The sequence below is a fragment of the Pezoporus occidentalis genome, unplaced genomic scaffold, assembly GCF_034315485.1.
Source record: "Pezoporus occidentalis ecotype Australia unplaced genomic scaffold, CSIRO_AGI_Poc_V1 ctg22, whole genome shotgun sequence".
In the NCBI taxonomy this organism is placed as follows: Eukaryota; Metazoa; Chordata; class Aves; order Psittaciformes; family Psittacidae; genus Pezoporus; species Pezoporus occidentalis.
In genome coordinates, this window is record NW_026914072.1 from 3525891 (window position 1) to 3549961 (window position 24071).

General features: G+C 40.8%; 1 protein-coding gene across 2 annotated transcripts; it reads right to left on the minus strand.

Annotated features, from left to right (window-relative positions):
- Nucleotides 1-245: 245 nt before the first annotated feature.
- On the minus strand, nt 246-8497 carry OLFML1 (olfactomedin like 1). 2 transcript variants are annotated; one of them, XM_062620249.1, is made up of 3 exons: nt 8327-8497; nt 6039-6324; nt 246-1323 (listed from the first exon to the last, which is right to left on the minus strand). In XM_062620249.1, the coding sequence occupies exons 1-3, from the start codon at nt 8450-8452 to the stop codon at nt 545-547; spliced, it is 1191 nt and encodes a 396-aa protein (XP_062476233.1). In that variant the 5' UTR covers nt 8453-8497; the 3' UTR covers nt 246-544. The 2 variants fall into 2 exon arrangements, with proteins under 2 accessions (XP_062476233.1, XP_062476232.1); XM_062620248.1 differs by having other exon boundaries at nt 6039-6327.
- Between the last annotated feature and the right edge of the window lie 15574 nt (nt 8498-24071).

Here is a 24071-nt window from a genome sequence, read left to right on the forward strand (position 1 = left end):
AATAAACCTCTCCTTTTAAATTATCTTTATAGATAAATCCCCTGGAAGCATGTGATTTTATAGTGCTTACAAGGCTTCCTACAGTGAGCTTCAGGGTAGTGAAAGTTGTCAAGTAATTTGTATTGGACAGGAAGGACTTCTGGTTTGATTTCCGTAGTGCTGAAGTGGAATATATAGTTCTGACAGGAAAAGAATGTGGCAGAGACGGATTGGTTTTTTGTGTCTTGGTTTGTTTGGTTTGGGGCTGTGTTGTTTTTTTTTTGTTTGTTTTTTGTTTTTTTCCTAATTAGCTTTAGTCTTTAAGACTGATTTGGCAGTGTGTGTACCTATGTGGTGTTGGATCATCATGTAATATATATTAATGGAGTCCTTACATATTATTAATTGGACATAAGTTTAAGATCACTGGGTATGAAAGCCTAAATGAATGCAAAATAGATGAAAGTTGTAACAAATGGCAATACTGTAATTTTAATATGCTTTAATGATCACCTTGATATGGGGCTGACAGCTTTTAAGTGTACTTGTAAAGTTGCTAAAGATTCTAAACTTTTTGCTTTGTGTGCAGCTTATAAATGATCTGGGATCCATCACCCCAAGCAAAGAGTTGTTTTTCTTTAGGATTGTAATGTATAGTGGAATGGCTACCCTGACGCTTTGGAAAATGCAATACTGGGATTTCATAAGTATTTACAGCATCCAAAACATCATAAACACATTGTATGCGAGAGGTGCCTCCACTTGGAAAGTTGTAGACAACATAGAGTGTGTTGCATATCATGAAAGCTGCTTCAGCATCCTTGCTATTGCATGATGTGTCCCAGGTGTGCTCTACTGTCATGGTTATGTGGTTGATTTTAGTGATTACAATGTTTCCTTCAGTCTCTGGTTCTGCATGTATTGCCCAGAGCCCTTGCTCATCAATGGCAAGATCTATTTTTGTAGGTGGAGAAAGCTGATAAGCAGGAATTCTTCCAGCCCCTGGCAATAGCATTTGGTCAGTTATGTTTCTTTTCTGGATATTGAATTTAATTATTTCATTTAAGGAGCTGTATTTGTGATAGAACAGGAAACCCTGATATATGATGTGGCCAGTTCCTTGCCAGGGAAATGGCAAGGTGACTTTGTGAGCTTTTAGCATATGATTGCTTTCCACGAATGTCATGATATTTGCAAATTCCAAAATAACATTATTTACAGAACCATTGAATAAATAGATCTTTGCATGCTTTTTGCCAGGATCTTTCATCCAAGAGCCATGCTTATCTCCAGTCTTCTTAAGTATCTTTAGGGACTTAATACCTGAAAGCATGTGGTCGCAACCTGCAAAGAAACACCCAAATACAAGAAAACAAATAATTAGAATATCCTTCCTTTGAATTACTTAGTTTCCTTTTAATCCTGCTATAAGATGTATGTTAATATAACAGTAAAGCTGTCAGCAGCATGGCTATGAAAAGTAGTGTTGAAGCTAATTTTACATAATATATTCAGCATCTCCTCCTAAGGAAACTGCATATCTTCATTGCAATAGTGTGTTCTTTTCTACTCTATTAGACCAGTGTTATCCAAAAAAGATTCTATTTGTGTACCTGAAAAGTGAGCAAGAGCATAGTCAGTGATTCTATGATTATTCCTGTCAGATCTTACAGGGCTTTAATTTTTACTTCAGAGAAGTTACTTCTGCTTTAAATCAACGCAATAAAATAATCAAACTTATTTCTTATTGAAGGCATACTAATTAAAATCCATTTTCCTGGTATGCCAGGTGTGTAGGGTTTTTTTTTGTTTCAGGAGTTCTCTTATTGTCTGTTAGCCTCTTTTATTATTTTTTTTAATAATAAGTCAAATAAAAAGAGATCATTATACTAGAAAGTCAAAACATTCGGTAATCTTACCATTCCCCTTCTCAACACCTGCAAAACAAAAAAACTAGGACAAATATATATATCACAATTAATTCTGAATGCCTATACATTAAGGTGAGCTTTAAACTGTGTTATCAATTCTTACGCTACAAGCATGTCCTGTAGATTTATGTAATTGTTTAGCTTGCTATAGGCACAAAATTGGCACCATCAGAGAGCAAGTCATAGTTTTGTATGCACTTTGTATGCACTTCATTACATTTTGTATGCACTTTCAACAGATGTTCGAGACCAAAAAACCACCACATTTGTCAAAAACTTGGGCATCCAGATGCCAAGATCTTTATCCAGTATCATCCTTTTCAGGAAAAATTCTACTGCAAAGCATATTAACAAACTCTTTTACCAAAGGCACTCATAAATTACAAGAGACAGTATTTGAAGTTTAAAGAATTGCCTTTAGTGAAGTGCATCCATTTTAGTAAACAGAACATAGCCCTAAGGCAGAAAGTTCTGGCAGTAGATGAAATAAGGAAAGCAAAACCAGCCTCACTGTTTGGCCTGATATCACAGTATCACAGTATGCTAGAGATTGGAAGGGACCTCAAAAGATCATCTAGTCCAATCCCCCTGCCGGAGCAGGAACACCTAGATAATGTTACACAGGAATGTGTCCAGGCGAGTTTTGAATGTCTCCAGGGAAGGAGACTCCACAACCTCCCTGGGCAGCCTGTTCCAGTGTTCCGTCACCCTCACTGAGAAGAAGTTTCTTCTCAAGTTTAAGTGGAACCTCTTGTGTTCCAGTTTGTACCCATTACCCCTTGTCCTATCATTGTTTGCCACTGAGTAGAGCCTGGCTCCATCCTCGTGACACTCCCCCTTTATATATTTATAGACACTAATAATGTCACCCCTCAGTCTCCTCCAAACTATAGAGACCCAGCTCCCTCAGTCTTTGCTCATAAGGGAGATGCTCCACTCCCTTAATCATCTTCGTTGCCCTGGGCTGGACTCTCTCCAGCAGCTCCCTGTCCTTCTTGAACTGAGGGGCCCAGAACTGGACACAATATTCCAGGTGCGGTCTCACCAGGGCAGAGTAGAGGGGAAGGAGGACCTCTCTCGACCTACTAACCACCCCCCTTCTAATACACCCCAGGATGCCATTGGCCTTCTTGGCCACAAGGGCACAGTATTGGCTCATGGTCATCCTGTCGTCCACTAGGACCCCCAGGTCCCTCTCCCCTACGCTGCTCTCTAACAGGTTGTTCCCCAACCTATACTGGAACCTGGGGTAGTTCCTGCCAAGATGCAGGACTCTACACTTCCCCTTGTTATAGTTCATCAAGTTATTCCCTGCCCAACTCTCCAGCCTGTCCAGGTCTAGCTGGATGGCAGCACAGCCTTCTGGCGTGTCAGCCACTCCTCCCAGCTTAGTGTCATCAGCAAACTTGCTGATAGTGCACTCAATTCCCTCATCTAAATCGTTGATGAATATATTAAATAATACTGGTCCCAGTACTGACCCTTGAGGCACTCCACTGGTTACAGGCCTCCAACTAGACTCAGCCCCATAGACTACAACTCTCTGGCTTCTCTCCTTCAGCCAGTTCGCAGTCCACCTCACTACCTGATCATCCAGTCCACACTTCCTCAATTTAGCCGTGAGGATGCTGTGGGAGACTGTGTCAAATGCTTTGCTGAAGTCAAGGTAGACCACATCCACTGCTCTGCCATCATCCATCCACCGTGTTATTTCCTCATAAAAGGCTAAGAGATTGGTCAAACATGATTTCCCCTTGGTGAAGCCATGTTGACTGCCCCTCATAACCCTCTTATCCTTGATATGCCTTAAGATGGCACCAAGGATAAAGCGTTCCATCACTTTCCCAGGGATGGAGGTGAGGCTGACCGGTCTATAGTTACCCGGGTCCTCCTTCTTGCCCCTTTTGAAGACTGGAGTGACATTTGCTTTCCTCCAGTCCTCAGGCACCTCTCCCGTTTCCCAAGACTTGGTAAAGATGATGGAGAGTGGTCTAGCAATGACTTCCGCCAGTTCCCTCAGCACCCGCGGGTGCATCCCATCTGGACCCATGGATTTATGGATGTCCAGATTGCTCAACTGGTCTCTAACCCATTCCTCATCAACTAAGGCAAACCGCTCCCTTGACCTGACTTCATCTAAGGTCTCAGGGGTATAGGGCTCTTCAGGACTGAACCTCTTGAAGTCAGTGGCAGGATTCCAGTTGTCTGTAGAGAGCAACCTTTATGTCATTTGTGTGTACTGATACCCTCTAACCAAAGCATTTAGATATACTGCTACAGCATGATTTTTTTTCTTGAGAGTTCTCACTCTAAGATTCACCTTCCTTGAGCAATCTTTCCCAAAGCTAATATTTATTGATCAGATAGATTCTAAAAACTTAAAAAACCTGTTGAATGCAAATACCTAGCTAGCCTTAGCACTATCTTCCTCTGCAGGAGAGATAACATGATTGCCAACTGAAGTCTATGAATAATATCTCTCTTTTTGAGAGATTTTTCACTCTCTGGCTTTCATAACAGCTTGGAGGAAGACTGCGAAACAGAGGCATTTACAGTGGGAAAAAAGTTTACTAGTTTTTTTCCACATTCTCCACAATAATATCTTCAAAGCTCACTGTTTCTTATCATACCACAAAATGCGCAGATCATTTCCCATTTCCCACCAAAGCAGGATGAGGTGTCGACTACTGCATGTAAAAACAGTAATTCTACTTGATTGTTATTTTCAAGTCCGTGCGAACTTGAACCAAAAACAAAGTTGGACTTAAACCACATTTTTTTGCTAGAGTTTTGGAACAGCCCAGCAAAAATAATTGTAACTTCTGGCTAACATATGATAACATAGAAGCAGAGCTGCTATTTGCTAGGTCTTGCTACGTTTTCTAAGTGCTGCACAGGGACTAGTTTTACCATAGGCATCACTGGGTCAAGCATCTGACTAGTACTGATGAAAGTAAAGTTGCTATGAAGTGTTGCAATAAAATTAATAATTTCCAATAAGGGAAATGGAAAGTAATTTCTTTCCCTCTAAAACTTGTAAAGATATATTTTTCAAAGTGTCCTTACCACAGTCAGTTTAAGAATCCTACATTTTTTTGCCTCAAAAAAATGCCTAATATTCAAAAAAATCTATGTATGGAAAAAGAAATCTTGATATTCAGAGCATTCAACTGTGATATAATACTAGATTTTAGAACCAGAATAGGTGATTGTTTCTGTTACCATCTGCCTTATTAATCTTTTATTATAAGTTATAAACTTATTTGTAAAATTAAATCTAATTATGTTGAAGCTAATAGAATTGTGGAAATATTGATGCTAAAGATCTTTCACCCAGCTTTAAAAAAAAAAAAGGCAGTTTATATTTCTTACTGTTTAATCTCTTGCTACTTTTGAATGAAAATGAAACAGAGTACTTCAAATATGTCTACAATACATAATTTACATCAATAACCAACTTTCTTAAGGCAAAGATACCTATAAAACTTTTTTTTAAGGTATAGGTTGTGTATTTATTTTTCATACTAAGTACCTTAAGACTTAATTTTCAGATGGGAACTGAGCTCTGCTTGCGGCTAAACCAGTGTGTTCTCATGACAAAATACATGGAGGGGAGAGGGAGAGAAAGAATAACAGAGGACAGTAAAACAGACACAGATTGTAGGAATTAATTAAGTCCTTTTATTACGTTGTTAGTTCACCTTTGAGTTGAGCTTTTGACCCCTGCTCACGCCAATAAACAAAGACCACCATCAATTTCTTGGTATAGCTGCAATACTCAGAAATGCACTGGCATATTTTCTGTGTCTTTGCAAGAGTGTACCTTCAGAGGCTTTTTACATAACTTTATAATAAAAAGCAGCTTCCAACAAACCATTTTGATACGCAGCAGAGTATCTGCAAAATAAGTGTTTGAACTGTTCTTTCTTCCTTCCCTCTCCCATGCTATTTTTGTAGTGGGTTTTTCTTTTTTTTCTTTTTTATTATTTTTGTCTAATACTTACACAAGCAAAGCTCCCTGCAATTATCTGTGGTATTCACACAACTTGTGGAAATCTGTTATCCCTGTATCAGCATGCATGCACTGGTGCATTCATATCAAAGTTCTGAAAAGTAGACTGTTCTTACTTGCATTAAGCATGAGCTTAAGTTTCTTTTTTGTTTCTGCTTCTTCAAATAGCTGCTGTTTCACCAGGTCTTCATGTACTTCTATACATGTATTAGAAACTGTGACAGATCCAAAGTAGTCAATGTCCCCCTGTGCTCGTTCAATTCTTGTTAGCAAATTCTCTAATTCACTTTTAACCTCAGCCTTGTAACTGTTCAGTCGTGCCAGGCGTGCCAGTACCATCTTTGAAAAGTCTCGAAATTCTTCCACGTAATCCAGTATGTCTTGGTTGCATTTTTCCAGCCTCTTCTTGAGTTAGAACACAGGAAGAAAATACATGGATAGACATGTGCTTCTGATATATGATTACAACCTCATTCATGATTACTTTAAAGACTGCACTATTCTTTCCTTTCCAGTCCCCCTGCCCCCCATCTATTTCAAACTGATGGTCTGTTGCTGTTTATTTACATGAAATGGACATATTAGACTAGCATTAGCATTCACAACTCTGGACAAAAAAAAAGCTACACTTGTTTTCTTGATGTGGTTACTGACCACCAGATACTTTGTTTTGGTGCCTAAAGTGGGGAAAGTGCTCTGGCAGAAACAGCCAGAGACACTTAAGTGCACATGATCTCAACTGCCTGCTTTCCAGAAACTTTTCAGAACTCCTCCTGTATGACCATTGGTGAAGTAGTCACTAAAGTTTTTCTGATGGAAATCTAAAACGTGAACATTTCACATAAATACACCCCTTCTGACCAAGAGAGTATCTAGTGTGGCTGGTTTTCATTTATTTAAAATGAAAAATTGAAATCCTATGTTTGAGAAGGTTGAGAAGGTTTGCTGTATTTAAAAACAAAACAAACCCAGCAACAGATCTTTCTTTATACCTAGATTCAAATTATCAATGTTTTTAAAGGTGAGGAAACTGGTTTCTCAGTTCTAAAGCAGCCACTTCTGTGAAGATCATAGGTGGCCTGAAAACAGAAGCCCAACTGCCACTTTGAGAAGGTGAGAAAATTGAACCGATACATAAACCCAAACACAGAATCACAGTAGAGCTAACTTGGTTGTTCTGATTTGGTCTTTTAAGCACAGGTTTCGTGCGTTTTATTTAAGGTGGTGTTTGAATAGGGGACGTCTGAGTTTGCTAAATGAGTTTGCAGTGTACAGGTGTTCCAAGGATACTTGGAAGTGGTGGTTTGTTTGTTTTGAAAAGTGCTCATTGTGTCGTGTCCTCCTTCCCCCCCCCCCCCCCCCCCCCCCCCCATTTTGTGACCATAAGTTTCATAAGTTTCCAGGATGTGGTACTTTCTACAATTTTAAGTATTTTCAGGTGTTTTCTTCAATATCTGCCTCACCCTTGTTCTTTGTTTCTTGCCTCTTGCACCAAATGCCACAAGTAGAATTGTATCATTTTTAATGGGTGCTAAATGGATGGAAATTAGCATGTGAAGTTATTTCTACAGTGGCTAAGAAAAAATAAATCTTAGTCTATACAATGGGAACAGACTACCAGGCTAATCCTTCTGTTTTTTGTGTTGTGATAAGACCAGTGAGAGCTTTTTACAAAAAGGGAATGCAAGATCAGGCAAGTTAAAGCTTCTCTAAGAGTCTGCAATACAAGTCAGGAGCCAAGGACATGTTAATGATTTAAAATTTACTATGTATGATTACAGCATGCCAATACTGAAAAGGTATTTTGAAGTTCTGGTAGTTTTCTTCTGCAGAAAAAGAAGGTGGTACTGGTGCTTTTGTATAATTAATGGAAAGCAAATGTCTATTTCAGCCTTGCAGCTCTAAGAGAATTATTTCAGCTCCTAATTAAAATGCAAATATGCTGCTAGTTTACACAAATGTGTCTTAAAGATTTTCCTGGTAGGCTCATCTGTACAAAGGAAAAATACCTGCTGTCTATTAATGTCCTTATAGTCTTTATTAATACTTGAGCTCTTCTACTGGTAACAATACAGTTACACTGTTCCCTATGATGGACTGTGACAGTACTATAAATATTTGCATATTTAGATAAATTCACTGGTGTAAAAAAAATACAAGTGATAACAGAATAAGAATATAACATTATGAAATCATATCCTGTGGCAAATAATAATGTGGCAATTAGGAATCATTATAGTTAAAGGTTTAGCTACAATTTTACTTATTTGAAAAAGCTGGAAATTTATCTCCCTTGTATTGTTTACCATACAACTGTGTGTTCATATACATAGAAGAAACTTCATATATTTTCAAACCTCTTTGCAATTAGGCAGTATTGCAGAATTATACAACTAGCACATACCTCTAAAGACAGGAAACGCCGGTCAATGTAGTTCATCAGCGCTGCATCTTGCATCATATATTGTGCCGCTCCCATGGTGCTTGTGAGCAAAGGAACTAATAAAAATTGAAGTTGCAAGACTACCATTGTTTCATAAAATTCTGAAGCAAAATAGTAGTGAATTAAGTGTGTGTGTGTTAAGAGTTGTCTGATGCCATGATGTGAAAAAGTAATACTAAAAATTACTAAGAAGTTAAAAATACTGCGGCTGCAAGTATTAAAAAGGCTTAAAATGGCAGTTGCAGTTTGTCATTAAAAAAATAAATTGTGGAAGAGGAACTGAATGTGTTTATTTCTAGAAGCCATATGACTGTTTTCCAGTCTGTGATCCTCTGATCAATCCCAGATGTTCAGTACTGAGTCACATAAAGCCTGCAGGCCAAATTTTATTAAATACAAATAAAAATAATTTGTTTTCCTTTCTTTTTCCTCCCATCTGCCTTCCCATGTGACCAACACTGTGCAGTATGTAGCTGGTCTAAGTCAGCATAGATTCAAAGTCAGTGGAGCACTGGTCATTCCTTAACAGGGAGATCTGCATAATGTCTGTAGCTATTTCAACAACCACAGCTGTTACTGTAAAACAATCTAAAGCAATTGTTTTCACTTCCAGAATTCAGCCTATTTGTAGTAAGACAGTAGGACTGAAAAAATATTTTTACTTTTTTTCCTTGTCCTTCAGTACTTTTCCAGATAAAATCAAAATACTTAACACAGTTTTGTGTCAATTTAATGTAGTCCTTGCTGGGTCTCTTATTTTGCAACAATAATTCCACTCAGGATGATTTAAAAATTAACTATAATTAAATTTCATGGGTCTATTGCATTTGAGGAAATATTTATTTATTCTTTTTCACCATTTCCATGAGTGAAAGCCTTCTGTGGAAATATACATGGCTATGCTAACACTGTATTTGCTAGGAAACCATGTGTTAGGATGTCAGAAAGCTCTTTGTATCTGAAGCCAAACAGGATGTCTCTGTTTGTCTTTCTCAGAATTCTCCACCTCTTCACTGTTTTTAAATTCCATTTTTTTTCTCTCTGTTTCTTTTCCCTTCATACTTACACAGCCTTTTTTTTTTTTCTTTCTGACTACCTTGTATGTGAGCATGTGTTTTGTGCCAGAATTCAGGAAAATGTGACACAGCAGGCAGATTTTTACTTCCATTTGCTTGGTTGTTGCAAGGTATGCATGCTTTACAGGCAAATTTTACAGAAATGCATAGATAAGTATTTTTCATTTAATATTGCTTTATCTTAAAAGGCATAAATAATTTGCCAGTTTCTATTTAAAGGTGAAATCGGTGATGCGCAAAGAGTTCTATACCAAGTGATGTACTTGGTTATATACTCCAGTGTTATTTCACTTTATTCCAGAACTTGTGTCTGGGAGGACAAAAAGCTTACTTGCTTGGATCCTTAAAGCATTATGCACTGAGAACAGACATCCTAGGAAGTGTGGTCTTTCTTGATTATGTCCTATGGTATGTCTTGACAAAGTGTGCGGTCTTCCACAGAACGATCAGCTTCAACACTAGAGCAGAATACAGAAAACCAATTCCTTTTGTAAGTTCCTAGGTGAACCTGGAATCCTTCTGAGTTGTTCTCTGAGTTTGGTATGTCTATCACAATAATCTAAGGTAATGATCAGGAGATGAAAACTATGGAATTCAATAGGTTGATTTCTTCATTTAGTGGAGGGAGGATTCAGACATCTTTGTAAAAGAAAATCTATCACGGTTTGCCTGCCCTTTGGAACAAGCCTGACTTAAGTCGTGATTGCAAGTCCTATCTTAAGGTAATGTGAAGCAGCAACTCAACTTTATGACTTTTAATGTTCTTTTTCACTGCAGTTTGTAATCTAGGTTGCCATCTAATATAAGGCAGTAGTCTCTTGGATTATGGTGAAACATCAGTCCAGGCAGAACTCCTTACTGAAAGTTTTTCCTTAGAATAGATATTGCATATTTTTTTTATAATTGCAGACAATTCTTCAGACTTCACTAGATGAACAATGCCATTTATCAGTTTCACAGCAACTTTATTTGAATCCAGACACCTAACCAAATAAAATGCCCTAAGCAAAATATAACAAACTTTTAAGAAAACATACTTAAAAGTCAAGATTTAAATATATAGTTTCTTTCTTTCATCTTAAAACAGGGACAAATTATCTACAAAGCAAAATAGCTTGAACTGCTAAGCATACTTTATAAGGTTAAGCATATTGCATTAGAAACTGGATTTTGTAATATTGCTCCATCATTGCTTAGAAATGCCAGCAGTTGAAAGACCAGAATGTTTGAAGGATTTCTCTTAATGAGACATTCCCATGCTTATTAAACTATGTTCTCTAGGTAAATGGCAATGATGGTCCATGTCAGATGCTGTATTCTGGGAAGGCATGTTATAGCATCTGGTTAAGAATGGAGCTTTGTTGGTGTTTTTTGTGTTTTTTTTTTTATTCATTTGTTCCAGTTCTGTTCTGTCTAGATATATTCATATACATTTTTCCCAGCTACATATTAGCTGTATATGTAATAAATATATATACATTTATGATAATAATTTAAAGCAGGATTGCTTGGCATGCCTGGGAAGAAATTCACCTCACTGCACAGGATGTTACATGCCAACAGAGCAGAAAGATTATTCTTATCTCAAGGAACACTTTTTCTCTTATGAAATACTCCTGGAATAGGTTTCTTATTACTATCTCGACTTGACAGGCAAACTTCTAAAAGGAAACAAGTATGTCAATATAAGTGTATATGCCTTTTCATTGTTTTTGTCCTCTCTCTGGGTAAGACGGTATTCTTTTCCTGTCATTGGTGCTTCTTTGCTGCACTTATGCGACATTTTTACCATTTGTTGTCTCTGTTTTGACAGCTGTTTGAGGTTTCCAAATGAAAAATAGGCATTTTCAGTTCCTCATCTATGTCATGGTTTTGATTTCAGATACTGGATGTGGAAAAAATGTCATTTCTTTAAGATATTATTTCATTCTTACACAACTACACACTATTTTTGTTGGTGTTTCTGTTTTAAAAGTCAGTTTCTTTCTAGCATTTCAGTTGGTAAAACTAGAGCAGGACCACAATAAGTCAGGCTTTTTGCAGCAATATGCAGCACTCTATGGTACTTGCAAGTCCTGTTACAGTCAAGGGGGATGTAGTGAACTCTGAGTTTACTTCTCTGCAGAATCTCATTTCTGCATCATACTCATGATGGAGAAATTTTGTCTATCATGAGTGTCATGGTCAAAGCCCAGGCCGTAAATCAGAACCATGCAGTCTAATCCCCCCCCCCCCCCCTTTCTTTCCCTCGCTGCCGGAGGGATGGGAAGGACAATCAAAAGAATGCAAACCCCATGGGTTGAGATAAGAACAGTCCGGTAACTAAGGTATAACACAGACCACTACTGCTACCACCAATAATAATAATGATAAAGGAAATAACAAGGGAAGAGAATACAATACTGCCCACTGATACCCAGCCTGACCAAGCAGTGCACTAGCCCTTCCGGGTAAGTCTCAGTTTACTTCCTGGGCATGACGTGCTGTGGTATGGAATAACTCTCTGGCTACTTTGAGTCAGGTGTCCTGTCTCTGCTTCCTCCTGGCTTCCCCTCCTCCTTGGCAGAGCATGAGACTCACAAAGTCCTTGGTCAGACCAAACATTTGGGTAGTAACTAAAAACATTGGTGTTATCAGATCTGTTCCCAGGCTGAAAGTCAAAAACACAGCACTGCACCTGCTACTAAGAAGGTGAAAAAATGTTTGCTACTGCTGAACCCAGGACAATGAGATAGAACCTCAGCCATGGAGACCTGGAGATTACTGCTCAAGGCACTTTCTTGCCTTGTCAGAGATGAGTCTCTCTGATTTGTTGCAGAACTCCAGCTCTTCCACATCACTGTTGTAGCTTCCTGTTCCTCATCTTCATCAGTCTTTTGACTTACCTCCAGTCCCGCTGAAGCTTCCTGTAGGCATGCCTTAGTTCCTCACAGGAACCGCGAGACACAATTGTTGTCCCACCAGAGTCATAACACATAAACCTCATTGTGTCATTGTTGGGTCTGTCCATGTCTGTGATGCTAATAGACTCACAGTGTCCACTGTAAACACAGCTTCACATTTTTCTTTCTGAGCTTTGGAAACATCCCTGACTCCCAAGCTCCCTCACTTTTCTTCCTTGGCTTTTTCTTCCTGTCCTAATGCTATTCCTAATGCTGTTTCTAATACTCTCTTAATGCTGTAGGAAAATATTATTTTCCCACCTGAAAAAGGTGGGAAGACCCCACTCCTGTGTCTTAGATCTAAGTAATACACATATACATATAGATACAGACACAGATATAGGTATAGATATAGATATAGATACAGATATATGTATACATCAGGTTTTACTCCTGAAGACAAGACTGGCTTAAAACAGGGCTGGTTATGTTATTCGTCTTTGGTTTACCTCTATGTCTAAAACAATAATAGATAGATTAAAAGAAAACATCAGACACAGTCTGATTTACAGCTTTCTACATTACTGACCTTGTACAAACATGCAATAGAATAAGTGCTACTCAGTCTGATGCATCAGTGATACATGAGTGCATATGTGCCTCATGGTTTTGTATCTCATGATCATTAATCAAACGTGTTACAAGCAAAACAAAAGAAAAAGGTATAGCTATCTGAAATAATGGGATTTTGTTTGTAATTGCAATTTTGCTTAGTTCACAGTTGCCTAATTCATCAGGTTTTGGTGCTGATAAAAAATAATGATACATTATATTAATTATATATAGTGTATTGCCTTCTGTATTTTCTATTTTTGTTCAGACTTAGGTCTACAGAGTCACATTCCTTGTTAGTACTGGCCACTATACCGTTGATGTAGGTTGTCTAATGCTGGGATCTGTGAGGTTAGAAAATATTTTTGTCATTGATTCCAATTAATTAATTCCAATTAATCCAACATTTCCAATTCTTAGTTTTTGTAAAGTACTTTCAATTTTATATATTAGAGGGTGATTCACATTTCTGTAAAAAAGACAAACATATGAAATCTAGTTGGCATCCTTAAGTGGTGTTCAGCTACAAGAATAGTGTCAGTAGTGATACCAGTAAGGAATGTAACACACTGTCATAAAGACTGCTGCATTTTGGGATTCAGAGAAAGGCCTCCACTAGGCGGCTCTCAGGTCTTTAGAATTGAAAGGCAGACGTCACTGAAACACATTATTGCCAAATTCTGAATGGGATAAACTATGCTTAAGCAAGTATGATTCAGATGGTCCAAAATGATAGAGAGAAACACAGTTATTGATTACATCTTTTCTTAAATATTTTTCTACGTAAAATCACTTTCTACCCCATGTATATGAGTGAAGCAAGAGCTGGGTGCCTGCAACTGCAGAGACAGGCATTAGTGCATATGAAGCCAGGAAAAGGAGTCAGGACAAGGGGAAAAGCCTTTTGTGACAGCCACTGCAGCAAGTGAGGACCAGCCTGTCGTGGTTTAAACTCAGTCAGGTAATTCGTTCGCTCACTTCCCCCCCCTTTCTTGCCCTCCCCCTGCTCTCGGAGGGACGGAGAGGAGAATCAAAAAGAATGCAACTCCCACGGGTTGAGATAAGAACAGTTTAGTAACTAAGGTATAACACAAATCACTACTGCTACCACCAATGATAATAATGATAAAGGAAATAACAAGGGAAGAGAATACATCATCTCACCACCAGCCAACCGATAACTCGCCCCCCCAGCCTGACCAAGCTCTGACCGATACCTCCTCCAACCCTGCAGTCTCCCAGCCCTTCCGGCTAACTCCCAGTTACATCCTGGGCATGACGTGCTGTGGTATGGAATACCTCTTTGGTCAGTTTGGGTCAGGTGTCCTGTCTCTGCTTCCTCCCAGCTTCCCCTCCTCCCTGGCAGAGCATGAGGCTCACAAAGTCCTTGGCCAAACCAAAACATCACTTGTTATCAGCTCCGTTCCCGAGCTGAAAGTCAAAACATTGCACTGCACCAGCTACCAAGAAGGGGAAAAATGACTGCTACTGCTGAACCCAGGACACAGCCTTAGGAGCTGGAGGGGCCACAGATCTTGGGAGCATCCTGGCTGAAGCGCCAGCCAAAGCCCCAACCAAAGCCTTGGCCAAATCCCACCAAATCTTCCCCTGAGACAGGCTCCAGGGAAAGTCTTCCGTGCGCAGCTCTTGTCCGGTCCACACGGTGGCGCTGGTGGCTCAGGGGAGGGAAGTGGGCCCTAAGTCCATGGGGTACATGACCATAGCTGGTCACAGGTCAGGCTGGCCCAGGATGTGAAGCAGCCCCCGGGGCAGCCATTCTGAACCGCTGCTCCACAAAGCCAAGCTCCTGCAGCCGGGGATCTCCCTGGAGTGGAGAGCTGGTCGAGGGGAGAGCCCTCCCTGTGGAGGTGAGTGATGGTGCACATTGGGTCGCTGGACATCAGCTGTGAGAGCAGGGTAGTGGCAAGTCCATGTGACACCCCGAACCTGTAGCTGATGTTGGTGGAGCTTTAGTTGAGCTTGAGCAATAAATTTTGCTTAGCCTCAGTTTATTGGTTCAGCAACATTGAAACTGGAGTAATTGGCAGGATGTCCGTAGAAAAATTGTTAGGGAGGCATGGACGCATCCTTTCACCCCACGTGCACAAGGGGCAAAAGAGAAGTGGTTTGACTCTCCTAGAGAGAATCATACAGTGCTGTGGATGTGGTGGAGATGGTAAAGAAAGCATGTGCACCATATTGGGCATGTGCCTTGTACAGGCACAGGACTGTTTTGCAGAAAATGATTTGGAGAAGCAGTTGCAGATGGACTGTTTGAAATAGGAACTGAAAGGAGAAAGAGAGTGAACATGTTTATTGGAACAAAGAATTGAAATTATGCTGGCATGAGAAAAAAAACAACAAACCCCAGTATTGTCCAACTTTGGAAGTTGATTGTGGGTACAGACCTGGAGGATTGGGATGGGGATATCTGGGGAGATTGTGATGAGAGTAGTTCTGAAGATGCAGAGGAGTGGGGGGAGTTGTATGTGTAAAGTATTGAAATCATCCACAAGATTTGGTCTCGACACATGTCACAGAATTGCCATCATGAAACCAACCATGTGTAATTATTTTGAATTGTTTGTTTGTTTGTTCTAAAACTCAGAACTGGATGTTCTGTTGATTCATTTCACCTACCTTGAAGCTTAGATCTGTATAACTCTGAAACTAAACAAACTTTGAATTGTAGAAGTCAATATAAACTCTTTTTTTTCCTCTTTTTTTTCTTGTTTTATAGTATGAAATCTGCTCATGAACGTTCTCACTAAAATTTGGTTTGCTTGAATGTTCATGTTCATTAAACCCGTTTGCAAAAGTACAGTAATCAAATGATAGTGTTTTAAACTCAGAGTATTTACATGAATTGGTGATGAGAACTGCCCAGCTCAGGTCAGATGACAATGCCAATTGTGGTTTTGTGGTTATATTTAGCTTTGAAATAGGTATTTTAGGTGTGAAGCATGACTTCTGTTTCCTAAATATCACATTAAATCTTACCAGGATAAAAATGTGAGAAAATAGTTTTAAAATTTTAAACGCCTATAATGAGGTACTGGTGGTTTTTTTTTTGGTTGGGTTGTTTGGTTTTTTTGGGCGGGGAGAGGAAGAGCAATGCTAGAGACTGATATGGCAACATTTCATTGTATTTCAGTGTTGTTTCATTTATCGTTGCACTGGAGAGATGGATTCATAACCTGTCTATCTATATGCTGTAAAGAAGAGAGAAGGGATCTGTATATATCTGGGAAAGCTGTTAAAACTTACTAGAGTAGCTTTGCTTTTGAGATGACTAAATGTCACTAACTGGTGGAAAAAAATGTTTTTACTGATGATGAATAATGCACACTTCTGTAGTTCATTGAGAGATACAGAGAGAGTTTGTAACAGGGTGCTGTGCTCTGAGACTAAAGCAGTGAATTCAGGACTCTTCAGCTATATTTTTTAAAACTGAAACTCTGGCCCTACATTAAACTTCCAAGTGATCACTGATGACATGTTCAGAGATTATGGTGATAGCTACGGTACTGGAAACTTGAACTGAATAGGATGGAGTTGTGTTAGCAAGTGTCTAATTAAATCTACCCAAAACCTAAAAGATAAGAAAATGTCTATGAACTGGGTGAACTAGGACAGAAAAGGCCCTGAAGGGGCCATGAGGAGCTTGATGAGGGTGACTGAAATTTGTTGTGCTGTTTTTTTCACATTACCCAAAAAGGAAAAGGGGGCAACTCCAAAGTCAGCAGTCATGCTTAAAAATAAGGGGTATTTTTAATAGATATTTTTAAAAGCTGAGATTATGATTTAAAAAGAAACTATTTGCGATTATCTTTCTTACTATTTATATCTGCTTGCTATCAGCTGAATCTTGGTCGCCAAGGTAAGCCTCATTAAGAGGCTGTTCTCAGATTTCTACGTGGGAGTATCTGAGATTTCTACTTTTGGAAAAGTTGGTTAAATTTTTACACTGCTCAAACATACTTCTCTGAATGAGTTCAAAATTAAGAATCATATCCATGAATTGAGCCAAACAGAGTTACTCTGACTTTAAATGGAGATACACAGATACGGGTTTCTGTCTCACTCTAATCCTGTATGAAAAATACATTTCATCAGTCTTTTTTATCTCTGTTAACCTATTTATGATCTCCCTGAGTCTAAGCAAAATAAACTGTTAGCAATTGTGATGCAAAGCAGGGGGTTCTGAGCTACTCAGCACAGAATAAGTACATAGTAGGAGAACTTTTTTTTTTTTAAGCACATTAATATGAGCATTAGTTCAGAGAAATCTCCTGACAAACCAGCTCCAGGTCAGGAGATGGCATATTTGTTGGATATGCAGAGCAGTCATCTGTGCAACTTTGGAAACTGATATTTTTCAAAGCCCCATCATATCAAGACACCTTCACATTTCCATTTAATGTAAGCTTCATATTATGCTTCACCCAGTCTCTAAAATTGAATAAAAAGTCAGACATTCACAGAAGTCTACAGATTAGAAATGGTATCTTCCAAACCAACAGAAAATGAACTCTAATTATGACACATATGCAAGAAATGGCTTTTGTGGCCTTTATTCTCTTTCTAAGGTTAGAGCTATCACATTTGAAAGTCAGTGTATCAGATGAGGTGGTCCTAGTGCCAGTTCAGTTTATGATGAAAAATAAAGCTCATGCACTATGCTGATTAAAAAGGTCATAAACATGTTTAGCTGTCATGAATAATAGATACACATTTCTTTAATTTTTCTTAGAAGTCAACCTGTTGTTTAGCAGTACTATCACTGTTATACTGAATCCACTCTCAAGCTTTGTTGTATCATCAAAATTAATTATTTCCATCCAGGAAAAAGGTCACATATATTTGTGCACAGCATAGAACATGCCACAGTGTTATTATCAAGTGAATTTGATCTATTCCCTTTGACCTGTCAGGGCTCAGTGCTCACTGAAATTGTGTGGTTTGAAATGTGAGCTTCTGCTGAAGACAATTCAGTCTTGTCATATAAATATGTAACTCATAGAATCTTCTCTTAGGGAGAAACAGAACACATGTCTGAAAAGGGAAGCCAAAAAGGACTGAATCCATCCAGTAAGACATAATATGTGGTAAAATTTTCCATCTCTCTAGCCCTCAGTTGACCAATCATAAACTGTTATTAACTGAATAAAAGTGAAGTTCAGTGCCACCATCATGGCCTTTATTGAATCGTAGGAAAAGAACCACAACAAACTGTTTTGCCCTGCAAGCTCTCCAGCCTGGCTCTGTTTGTTTCTCTGAGTAGATAGGGCATCACTAACTCGTCCATATGTTCAAACATAAAATTCCTGCTGTGGTTCTCTGCAACAGAGGACAAGCAGCATCTGTACACAAGGGATGTCTTTTCTGCACTTGAATCAGTATAGTCCTCTGATGGGACACGTTTATTCCTGACACTTGGGAGCTAGCATAATGCTGCATCTTTTAGGCCCGCTGGTATAACAGCAAGATATTCCCCTTTCTGCATATGATATTCAAGTATTGCCTCCAAATGCTCTACCAAAACTGTCTGCTCTGTCACTTCTGCCTCTCACAGAAAGACTGTGCAGTCTCTGTAGTATTGTCATTGCACTGGGCCCATGAACACAGTGGGGTGAGTTTTGAGAATAGTCTGGGATAAGCAGTTAGTGCAGTCATTCTTACATGCTGTGCTGTTGTGGCAGAGTTAGGCAGAGAATTTGTGTGTCATTCTATGGGCTGTGTTAGTGTTTATATATGAATGGGTGTTATGTCTATTCTTTTAGATCCTTTGACAAAATTATCTGTGTATGTCTACCTGAAAGGTGATTAAAAAAGATGTTACTGCCAGACATCATATAAGTGACAAATTAGATTTGGCCGCTACTACCGTTTTTGTTACTTTCTGTAACTTTCTAACGATTATGCAGACAGGAGACAACTTGGACCAACTAGAAAGTGATGTTAATATAGGAATTGTTGCTTTACAAACCTGTTGGAAGCCAATGAGCTCCTCTTTCTAGTGCTAAGCACTTCTAAAACCATCTCTATTTGACAATTTTGGCTCAAGTATCAGGTGGGTGAATGTGACACAACACATATGGAGAAATACATAGGATAAGCTTTAGCTCCTTACTAAACCTTTATTGAAAAAATGTTTATGAACAGCCTTACAAAAAAAAAAACACTAGAGAATTAGAGATGAATCAAAAAAAAGTAATGAAGGAAGATGTGGCTGCCTAGGTAATGTGTTTATATCCTTACCAAGGAAGATGTGGCAGCCTAGGTAATGTGTTTATATCCTTACCATATTACAGGCCCAAAGCTGCAAACACACTGCTTTTTGTAGAGAAACAGATACTGCTACTGGAAAACATCTCAGCTTGACGTCTATGGCCAGATGGTCAAACCTGTGCCCTCTGTATATTGTAATGCATGCAGATAATTCTGCTAAGTGTAGAAAAACAGGAATATGATTCAGTGATTGTCAGCAGTTAGACAGGGTTACAGCAAACTCTTGCATGCACAGCCAAGGAACATAAGTTGTTGGTGATTGTTTATGCCGCATGTGTGGCCTAATTGTGAGATCTAAGCTTTGGCCCAGCAATGGTCCTGACTTTCAGCAGCTCTTTCAGTTCAAAATGGGCAGGTTCTTGTCTCGGGAGGGAGGTGACAGATACTGGACCACTAGTATCATATCCTCCCAGTTGCTACTGGTAATAGATTTCTGTCCTGGGTTCAGCAGTAGCAGTCATTTTTCCCCTTCTTGGTAGCTGGTGCAGTGCAATGTTTTGACTTTCAGCTCGGGAACAGAGCTGATAACAAGCGATGTTTTGGTTTGGCCAAGGACTTTGTGAGCCTCATGCTCTGCCAGGGAGGAGGGGAAGCCAGGAGGAAGCAGAGACAGGACACCTGACCCAAACTGACCAAAGAGGTATTCCATACCACAGCACGTCATGCCCAGGATGTAACGGGGAGTTAGCCGGAAGGGCTGAGAGACTGCAGGGTTGGAAGAGGTATCGGTCGGAGCTTGGTCGGGCTGGGGGGGCGAGTTATCGGTCGACTGGTGGTGAGATGATGTATTCTCTTCCCTTGTTATTTCCTTTATCATTATTATCATTGGTGGTAGCAGTAGTGATTTGTGTTATACCTTAGTTACTAAACTGTTCTTTATCTCAACCCGTGGGAGTTGCATTCTTTTCGATTCTCCTCTCCGTCCCTCTGAGAGCAGGGGGAGGGCAAGAAAAGGGGGGGAAGTGGGCGAACGAATTACCTGACTGGGTTTAAACCACGACAGTTCTTTTTGGCGCCCAACGTGGGGCACGAAGGGTTGAGATAACAACAGATTTGACTGGATTAATAGTCACTCATCACAATGCTGATTTATTGGCTCTCAGAGTTGTTTCTCTTGATCTCACAGCTTCAGAATGTTGTAACTTATGTAGAGCCGGTATTTGCTGTGATAGTGTTTATCAAGTATGGGGCTTGGGCTAAGGTTCTTGTCTCACTGTGCTTTATGGCAATGGCTTGTAATACGGGCGGGCTCCAGCAGCAGGGCGGGACGGACGTGGCCGTGGACTTGTACCTGGCCGTCCGGCTGCTCTTCACCGTCCTGGCCCTCGCCCTACTCTCCATCTTCGTGAGGCTGCGGGGAGCCGAGGGGGAGCGGCCCCGGGAGCCGGCGGCAGCCGAACCGGCCCGGGAGAGCGGCCCCGGGGACCAAGCGGCGGCGGGAGCGGGGCCGGAGGCCGCGAGGGGACGGCTGCCGGTGGAGGAGGTCGGGGCGGTCGAGGAGCAGAAGGAAGCGGCTGCCGAGCAGCGGGAGAAGGAGGCGGAGGAGCCGAGCCCCGCGGAGGAGCCCAGCCCCGCGGCCGAGCCGAGCCCCGCGACGGCCGAGAGCATGCCCCGGAAGCCGCCCGCCGAGCCCCAGGAGGATGCAGGAGACCACGCAGCATTTCCCAGCAAGGCAGAGGAGGAAGAGCTGGACTCAGGAAAAGAGAAGCTGGCGGTGGGAGAGCCGGCAAGCACAGCAGCTACACCAGCCCCAGTGACAAGTACAGCAGCATCGTTTGAGAGTTCTGAAGGTTTTGAATGGCCTTTGGGCATCCTTGGGACCTGCCTGCTGATTGTGATGGGGATCAGCATGTTGGCACACACACAGACTGTGTTCTACCCACAACCATTTTGTCTGATCTCAAAAGTTAAGCAGAGTCGGGTTTGGGTCTTGTCTGGGGTTAGACGACAATACAGGGGGACCAAGAGGTTTTCCCCAAGGCTGCACAGCCAGGAGTGGCAGGGTGTGTGGGACAGTATGGGCAAGTATCTAGTCCACTGGGCCCCTCCAGTGCTTTGGAAGCATCGGAGATGGAAGGCAGCTGTACGGAGTCCCCAGCAACAAGCTGCAGAAACTGCTTAAGGGGACAGTGAATTATTTTGAGCCTGGTGGGCCCAATGCACTTCAGGCCATCAGAGCAGAGATGGAACACAGAGATGGACTCATGATCGAGGGGTGGATTTAGCAATGGACACTATTGCCCAGGTTATTCACGAGTGTGAACACTGCACACAGTCTCTCCTGCTCTGGAAGACTGTTACAAGAGATGGAGCCTGACATCATGGACCAGATGGACTCAGCAGCTTTATAGGGACTGGTCTATGCACTAAGATAAGAGTATATTGAAAATGTGGGATCTGAGCATGACGTGAATGGTATGGAATAAGGGGTGGATAATGTCCTGGGTTCAGCAGTAGCAGTCATTTTTCCCCTTCTTGGTAGCTGGTGCAGTGCAATGTTTTGACTTTCAGCTCGGGAACAGAGCTGATAACAAGCGATGTTTTGGTTTGGCCAAGGACTTTGTGAGCCTCATGCTCTGCCAGGGAGGAGGGGAAGCCAGGAGGAAGCAGAGACAGGACACCTGACCCAAACTGACCAAAGAGGTATTCCATACCACAGCACGTCATGCCCAGGATGTAACGGGGAGTTAGCCGGAAGGGCTGGGAGACTGCAGGGTTGGAGGAGGTATCGGTCGGTGCTTGGTCGGGCTGGGGGGGGGCGAGTTATCGGTCGACTGGTGGTGAGATGATGTATTCTCTTCCCTTGTTATTTCCTTTATCATTATTATCATTGGTGGTAGCAGTAGTGATTTGTGTTATACCTTAGTTACTAAACTGTTCTTATCTCAACCCGTGGGAGTTGCATTCTTTTCGATTCTCCTCTCCGTCCCTCTGAGAGCAGGGGGAGGGCAAGAAAAGGGGAGGAAGTGGGCGAACGAATTACCTGACTGGGTTTAAACCACGACAATTTCATTGTTTCTCTTTTGTTCTGCTCCAGTGCACAGTCAAAGAGGCTGAAACCATCCACAAATTAAACTAACCTGTTCGAATTTGAAATAGAAACAGGAACAATTTATGATAGCATGTAGGGGTAGGAACAAAAAGCCCTGCCTCTTAAAACCTGTTCATTTGGTAGAAACTTGAATTTTTGTGGAGTTCATCAGTCTGGCATTTGTCTTGGCAAACTGTTGTGAAGCCATCAGTGTGTTTAGCATACTTTCCAAGGTGGTCTGTGTGTTAAGGTACAAACATGGACACAAATCCAGGCTAAGCAAGAGTGTGGACTCGTAAACTGTCTTGAGCTGGTATGGCAGCTGTTATGAGATGATATGATATAGCAAAAGAGAGCTCTTGGATAAAACTAGTCGACTAGTTAGTGGTAATTACACATCCAATTATATGCTTTGTAACACCATGGCTTCAGCTGGATGGTCTGGTAGAAGCAAATTCTCAATAATTTATTTCTTCTTGAAGTTGCCATTGACTGAAATGAGTTGAAACCAATTTTCCTTTCTCCCTCTGAACATTACCTGGTTGCTTGGCATTATAAAGCAGCTGTTATGTTTTTCATAGTTACTGCATTTCAGTCATAAACATAGTAGGTGAAATGCACTTTGGATGAAAGATGCCACAGAGCACTGAGTGCTATTATGGGACCTGTTTCCAAAGTAGTTATTGGGAACACAATTGTACACTTCAGAGTCTCTTTTACCTACCTAATTACCTAGTGTTTCTGTTTACAACTGGGCTAATAAACTTTAAAAGCCATGCAAAGATTTTATAATGCTAGTGGTACAAGCAGAACATTTGCCTTTATTCTTGTTGCTCAAAAGCTTCACAATCTGTGCTATCCCAATTACCTGTTTTCAATGAACATCATCCCATGAGAAATTTCAAATCCCCTACAATCTAACTGAATGTATGCAAAATGGAAAATGCACATGGAAAAAATCACAGTTTGCCGAGGAGGACTTTTGCACAGACTAATTCTTAGAGAAGAATTTTAATTTACTCTGAAATACCTAGGGCGATTCCTTCAGGTAGCAACTGCCAATTTATGCTCAAAGTGAAACAGTTTCCACAGCTACCTGATTAGTAAAAGATACTTCTTTTCACTACAGCAGCATCCTTGTGTCATGGTTTAAACCCAGCCAGCAACCCAGAGCCACGTAGCTGCTCGCTCACTCCCCCCCTTCCTGCCCCCTGCTCCCGGAGGGATGGGGAGGAGAATGGAAAGAATGTAACTCCCACGGGTTGAGATAAGAACAGTCCAGTAACTAAGGTATAACACAAACCACTACTCCTACCACCAATAATAATAATCATAAGGGAAATAACAAGGGAAGAGAATACAACTGCTCACCACCCACTGATCGATACCCAGCCTGACCGAGCAGTGATCTAGCCCTTCTGGGTAACTGCCCCCAGTTTATATACCGGGCATGACGTGCTGTGGTATGGAATACCTCTTTGGTCAGTTTGGGTCAGGTGTCCTGTCTCTGCTTCCTCCCGGCTTCTCCTCCTCCCTGGCAGAGCACGAGACTGTAAAAGTCCTTGGTCAGAGTAAACATTACTGAGCAACAGCTAAAAACATCGGTGTTATCAGTGCTGTTCCCAGGCTGAAAGTCAAAAACACAGCATTGCAGCAAGTACTAAGAAGGAGAAAAATGACTGCTACTGCTGAACCCACGACAACCTTGATAATGTAGAATAGCTGTAAACTACTTTTACCTTTTTTTATCCAGATTGTGACATATGGATGACATTGGTTGACTAGTTATTCAGAAAATATGATTCTATATCACG